The sequence below is a fragment of the Aotus nancymaae genome, unplaced genomic scaffold (assembly GCF_030222135.1).
Source record: "Aotus nancymaae isolate 86718 unplaced genomic scaffold, 86718_ANA_hifiasm-v0.15.2.pri h1tg000057l, whole genome shotgun sequence".
Classification (NCBI taxonomy): Eukaryota; Metazoa; Chordata; class Mammalia; order Primates; family Aotidae; genus Aotus; species Aotus nancymaae.
In genome coordinates this window covers 67,726,075-67,732,876 of record NW_026988471.1, presented here as the reverse complement: position 1 = coordinate 67,732,876, position 6,802 = coordinate 67,726,075, and the positions used below count along the sequence as shown (strand labels likewise).

The 6,802-nt window shown below is 40.4% G+C and overlaps 1 protein-coding gene across 1 annotated transcript; it reads left to right on the top strand.

The window, feature by feature from the left end:
• Positions 1–300: 300 nt before the first annotated feature.
• Positions 301–6,561, top strand: BMP10 (bone morphogenetic protein 10). Its single transcript, XM_012433929.1, has 2 exons — positions 301–713; positions 5,187–6,561. The coding sequence occupies exons 1-2, from the start codon at positions 380–382 to the stop codon at positions 6,125–6,127; spliced, it is 1,275 nt and encodes a 424-aa protein (XP_012289352.1). The 5' UTR covers positions 301–379; the 3' UTR covers positions 6,128–6,561.
• Positions 6,562–6,802: the final 241 nt, after the last annotated feature.

Below are 6,802 nucleotides of genomic sequence, written 5' to 3'. Positions count from 1 at the left end.
GTGAATCAAAGGGAAGAGAAGCAGAGCCTTTGCAAGGAGAAAATTGTCCTATCTTTCAACCAGTGTCAGAATGTGGAAATGTTTACAAAATGCTCATTAAAAGAAATAGGGATTACAAGATAGAAACAAATTCTGGTCCACAAGTTTACACTAGGGAGATAAGAAAGGCTAGGCCCCTATAGGGAATTTTGTTATCCAATTACTGCAACCTGACTTTTAGGGGGAGAGGAAGAGTGGTAGGGGGAGGAAGAGAGAGAGGAAGAGTTTCCAAACTTGTCTCTAGTGACAGGAGACATTTACGCCCCACAAGATAAAACTGCCACTTAGAGCCCAGGAGAGCTAAACCTTCCTGGCTTGGCCTAGGGGCTTGAGCGGAGTCATGGGCTCTCCGGTCCTGACACTGTGTGCTCTTCTCTGCCTAGTGGCTCACTTGGTTTCTGGCAGCCCCATCATGAGCCTAGACCAGTCTCCTCTAGAAGAAGATATGCCCCTCTTTGATGATGTTTTCTCAGAGCAAGATGGTGTTGACTTTAGCACATTGCTCCAGAGCATGAAGAATGAGTTTCTCAAGACACTGAACCTGTCTGACATCCCCACGGAGGAATCAGCCAAGGTAGACCCACCAGAGTACATGCTGGAACTCTATAACAAATTTGCAACAGATCGAACCTCCATGCCCTCTGCCAACATCATTAGGAGTTTCAAGAATGAAGGTAAGTTTTTGCTGATGAAATTTGGCTTGGAATTTTTTCAAGACATGATAAGTAGATTTACAATGCATGGGAATGATATAGGTAAGGGTAAATACATCTATATAAGGATGTTAAATACATACGGATACACAAAAACAAGGTACAATTTGGTCTATACTATTTATGTAGTCATTTCAGAACCTCAAAAATACTTACAAACATCTTTAACCGAAAGCCACAAAACACCTATCAATTTGACATTATAAATGGGTTCTTTTTAAAAATGGTAATTTGAACACCAAGTAATACAAAGCATTAATGTTGCTGTATCTTTGTCATTTTCCAGATAGGCCTTGGTTGCCTAGGCGTTTAATTAGCTAAAAAATTTCTCAACTTCTACTTAAAATAAAAAGAATAAAAACAGTCAAAAAACATCAAGTTGTGATGTGTGTTTTGTTCAAACTTTTGATGTTTTTATTTTGTGATGTTATTTAAGAAATGTTCAAACAGTATGGAAATATATTTTAGAGATTCTTCCTAAGGCTGTGTAGTTTGATGTGTCATGTACATCCTTAAAGCACTGTTTACAGTTTCCAGGAAGTGTGATTGGCCCATTAATCATCCAGCTCATCATTTCCATCTTTATGAAGAGTGATGTACAAGATTGAATTATTGGTGAGAAAAGTGTGTTTTCTTCTCCTAGGTGTTTAAATTTGGTAACTAAATCTAATGAGTTATTTTTTTTCCTTAATAGCTTAATATGGTCCTATTGGGGGAAAGAAAATCCTGATATCTAGATATCTATGATAGAAGCTGAAGGACCAAATAAACTATTTCTTTAATATTTGTCAATTATGCCATTATAGTCACTAACCAGGTACAAAAGAGGCTTCTGATTAATGTGGGCCAGATGCTCTTGAAAGAAGAAAGACAGTGGTGAAGAAATAGCTCAGGATATGGAATTTTGAGAGCTGGTTGGCTTAGTGGTTGTGAATAATTAGCTGATGTCTCAGACTCTCAATTTCCTCATCTGTAAAGCGGAGGTAATAATACCTACATAACAAAGTTGAGTGACTCAAAAGAGGTTACAGGTAAGAAAGTACTCCATTTACTATGAAGTGCTGATCAAACTTCAGTGATTACTAATGAGTTACTTAATATTCTAGTTGCTGGAATAAATGTTGAGTGGGTATTCCTTAGTCCCTAAGATGTTGTTTGCCTTTAAAATTGAGTTGGCTGCCAAAAGTTCTGTTTCATAACATCTTTCTCATGGAAATGGTAAGCTGAGATTACAGATTCCTTTTGGAGGTGAGTCTGAATTGAAAATGAATAACCTCCTCCTGTAAGAATCCCCCCCACCTCAATACTTCTCAGACCTGAGCCCTAAGTGTCTGGTTCAGGATGCAGGTGAGAAAATGTTGTTTGCATCCCCCAGAAAAGTAGAAAGGTTTTCAGTTCTTACTTCTCTCAGAGAGCATCTGGATAACCCAGGTCAGTATGTGGAGTTTACTGTGTTTATTATTACTGGAGATTATTGAGGGCAGGAACACATCTCTCAGTAAACAATTCAGCCGCCAGCACCTCTGCCAGTCTGTAGGAAATGTGCAGCTTGAGGACAGAAATTGCTGCACAGGGCATGCCCTGTTGGCTACTATTGCCTCTCTTCTGACTCTTTGGGTCTGCTTAATGCAGCTCTCTAGGAGACAAAGACCAAGAAAAAAAAAATGTCAAAACTTACCTCATCTTGGGAAAAAAGTGCCACCTCCAAGGTGAAAAAAGCATGCCTTCAATTCCTAGCACTGTTCCTTTATCACCTTGTCATCTGGGGAAGTCAGTTCTCTGCATCAGGGCTTGATTTCTTCTGGTGCAAAATGGGTAGAGAATCAATATCTGTATTATGGGGTCATTGTGAGAACCAGAGAAGATCATGCTTGCAAAGCACCTGGCATGAGAAATTTGTCAACAAATATTAGTTCTCTTGCCCGAAATGTAACTCTTCCATTTACTGCTTACTGCATTTGCATATTCACAAAACTTCCCAGTGAACTTACTTTTTCAAAACAGTTTTATTGAGGTATAATTGACTTATAGAAAATATGACATATAAAAATATTGATGTATAAAAGTATAATTGCACATAAAGTGTATAATTGGAAAGGTTTTGACTTCTGTAAACATTCATTGAAACCCTCAGCACAATCAAGATCATGAATTTATACATTAGCACCAAAAGCTTCCTTGTATGCTTTGTAATGCCTTCCTCCCACTACAGTGAGCTTTTATTCTATACTTCTCTCCTGGGTAGAGCAACCAGCCTACCTCTATTTTGTGTCTTCTCATGTTCCCTGCCCATGGGGAGTCAAGTCTCCTCCCTTCTTAGAGTGGGAGAATAAATCCCAAGCCACTTACTCAAGAGCTTGATGATGGATTAAGGTCATATGTCATGCCCATAAATCAATTTAGTCGGATGCCTAAAATCATCAGCTAATCAATATTTTTAAAGCACTACCTCTGTTTAAGCCCTTATAGTAGGATAGAGACACAGAAGGGAGTTTTGAGCCATTCACACCAGGAGGATGGCAGTCTAGTTGGGAAAATCCATTCATAAAAAGACAACTGAAATATAAGGTTGTAAATGACAAGGATCAAAGGAGATATAAAATGCTCAAGTGATTCAGAGGGGAGGGGAGGGAATTTTCAGAAAGAGAAGTAAGGAAGGGAGGCTTTTTATAGATGTCAGAGCTGGGTAGGTGGAGATGAGGTGAAAGGGCTTTCCAAGGGTCAGAAGAACATGTGAAAGGTGAAAATTACAGGGAAAAAAAGAATGCTTGACAGGTGGTAAAGATATCAATGTAGTTGAAACAGAAGGGTTTACAAATCCATTCAATTGTTCACAAATATTATTGAGTGATCACAATGTTCCATGCATGTATGGAAGCCATGGCTGATCAGGAGGCTAAGACCCAGATATAGCTGGCCTTGAGAGCCTTGCCAGGGAGTTTAAATTCATTCTGTAGGTCAGCATTTCCCACTGGCAATGTGTAAGATGATTTTAGGTGGTACCCATAGAAAGCTATTAATTATGTGAAATCATTTCATATGGATTTTAGCAAACACACATAAGTATCACCTCAAATCTCTCCTTTTATGAATGACGTTGCTTAGGATAAGTCTAAAATAGATAATAAATGCAAAATAATCAGAGCAAGTTAGAGGAAAATATTAAAAGATTATAATCTGGAACAGGGACTCACTGAGATCACGAATTAAGTATAAACTTGGTGAAATGCTGCCAAAGATGACAGAGAACCCCTCAATTGGTGGTCTTTAGCATCTTTGGTGCCGTAGATCCCTTTGAGAATCTGATGGCAAATGCCTTCAGCGCTTCCTTGTAGACTCATTACCTGAGACAAGTGTGCAGAAGCTTTGGGCTCACTGTAACATCTTCAGATAGGAAGTCAACATGACAGTATTTGGAAGTGTGCTTCCAAGACTAAGATTAGAAGGTGTGCTTCTAAGACTTTACAGAGTTGTTTCATAAACATTCTTGAGTGAGTTGCATGTGCCATACTTCATGCCAGGTGCTAGGGGTATAAAACTAGTGCTAGGGGTATAAGACTAAGGCAACCAGTCTAGTTCCAGGATTCATTTTCTCCCATTCCTCTTTACAGAGGACCATATAATCAAAAATTGACTGCTGTGACCTTCTTGGTTTATGGCTGTCTTATTGACCTTGTCAGGCTTTGTTGCTGAGAACAGAAGTCAGCAAGCTTCTTCTGTAAAGGGTCAGACAGATAATAACTATTTTAAGCTTTGCAGGCCATATGCTCTCTGTTGTGACTATTGAACTCTGCCATTTTAGTGCAAAAGTAGCCATAGACAATACAAAAACAAGGTATGAGGCTGTGTTCCAATAAAACTTTATCCAGAAACAGGTAGCAGGCCAATTTTGGCCCATAGGCTAAAGTTTACCAAACTCTGATTCATATGGAAGGCTTTTAGGAAGACCAGTGCCCAGCCAACTATGTGGGGATCTCCACCCACTACAAACACAAACATTAAAACACCATGAAGTCCTCATCCCTGAAAACCTTCAAGAAAAGAACAATCACCACATGTCCCATTTGGTGGCTCTTTGTTGGTTAGGAAATTTGGGGACTTGCCTACACAATTTCCAAAGTCCCTCCCAGTTCTGTAATTCTGTGGCTGATGAGCTATTCAAAAGCAAGGCTGGCTAAGTTTTATCCCATCCATTAGACCCCCACTTTCTATTTTAGTCTTGGCAGCTGAACTCTTTTGGGCATTCTACCACCGACCTTTTGGGATTTCCTGTGTTACAGAATGCTGACATTGTGTTTGTTCTCACTGATCTTCTCCCTTCATTCTTTCTGCATTAAGCTTAATGCATGGGAAGGCCTTCTTATTACATAAATAAGCATCTGTTTTTCCCTGGGACCCACTGCAAATCTGATTTTTGCAAATTTCTTTTTTCAGATCTGTTTTCCCAACCAGCCAGTTTTAATGGGCTCCGAAAATATCCTCTCCTCTTCAATGTGTCCATTCCTCATCATGAAGAGATCATCATGGCTGAACTTAGACTGTACACACTGGTGCAAAGGGATCGTATGATATACAATGTTGTAGACCAAAGAATTACCATCTTCGAAGTGCTGGAGAGCAAAGGGGATAATGAGGGAGATAGAAACATGCTGGTCTTGGTGTCAGAGGAGATCTATGGAACCAACAGTGAGTGGGAGACTTTTGATGTCACAGATGCCATCAGAGGTTGGCAAAAGTCAGGCTTATCCACCCACCAGCTGGAGGTTCGCATTGAGAGTAAACACGGTGAAGCTGAGGACGCCAGCAATGGACGGCTGGAAATAGATACCAATGCCCAGAATAAGCATAACCCTTTGCTAATCGTGTTTTCTGATGACCAAAGCAGCGACAAGGAGAGGAAAGAGGAACTGAATGAAATGATTTCCCATGAGCAACTTCAAGAGCTGGACAACTTGGGCCTGGATGACTATTCCAGTGGACCTGGGGAAGAGGCTTTGTTGCAGATGAGATCCAACATCATCTATGACTCCACTGCCCGAATCAGAAGGAATGCCAAAGGAAACTACTGCAAGAGAACCCCGCTCTACATCGACTTCAAGGAGATTGGGTGGGACTCCTGGATCATCGCTCCGCCCGGATACGAAGCCTATGAATGTCGTGGTGTTTGTAACTACCCCCTGGCAGAGCATCTCACACCCACAAAGCATGCAATTATCCAGGCCTTGGTCCATCTCAAGAATTCCCAGAAAGCTTCCAAAGTCTGCTGTGTGCCCACAAAGCTAGAGCCCATCTCCATCCTCTATTTAGACAAAGGTGTCGTCACCTACAAGTTTAAATACGAAGGCATGGCCGTCTCCGAATGTGGCTGTAGATAGAAGAGGAATCCTGTGGCTTATTTAATAACTGTAAATGTGTATATTTGGTGTTCCTATTTAATAAGATTATTTAATAAGGGTGTACAGTACTAGAGGCTTGCTGTCTTCCAGAAATGGACAGGTCAGTTTGATGTAGGAAACGCATATTTTGCTTTATAGTTAAGTCCCTTTCAATGTTTTCTCTTTGGACTTGCCATTTCCTGGCAATGCCACCTCCATGTTGATTTGAAAACGACCCCAAGGCAAAATACAGTATCAAAAGATACATACTTGTGTATGTATATGTGTACATACATGAACTTATGAAAATCTTTTGGTTCTGTGCAGGCAGATTATACTCATCTACATGCATGACCCACTCAAATGCGTGTATATTAAAGGCCAATGGCATGCTCTCTGTTACCTCTTCTCTGAGTAGGATTTATGTTAAGATAATTTGCATCAGGGATTTAATCATCCTTGGGAGTATTATACTTCCTAAATACTCTAGAAATGTAAGTGTAGCTTTTGTCACTTGACTTTCTGTGGTTGCTCAGAGACTCAGGGCCTGGCAAGGGATGCTTGAAGGGAAGGGTTCATTGATGTAGAAACCAAATGGACTCAAGAGGTCTTAGAGGTACAACAGGAAAAATGAGCCCATTGGGGACCAATGTGCTCCAGAGGGCAGCTCCTGGC

Excerpts from the sequence above, each read along its gene's own strand:
- BMP10 (XM_012433929.1), top strand. The coding sequence starts at position 380 with ATGGGCTCTCCGGTCCTGACACTGTGTGCTCTTCTCTGCCTAGTGGCT. Across the intron at positions 714-5,186 it reads TAGGAGTTTCAAGAATGAAG|ATCTGTTTTCCCAACCAGCC; the intron begins GTAAGTTTTTGC and ends TTCTTTTTTCAG.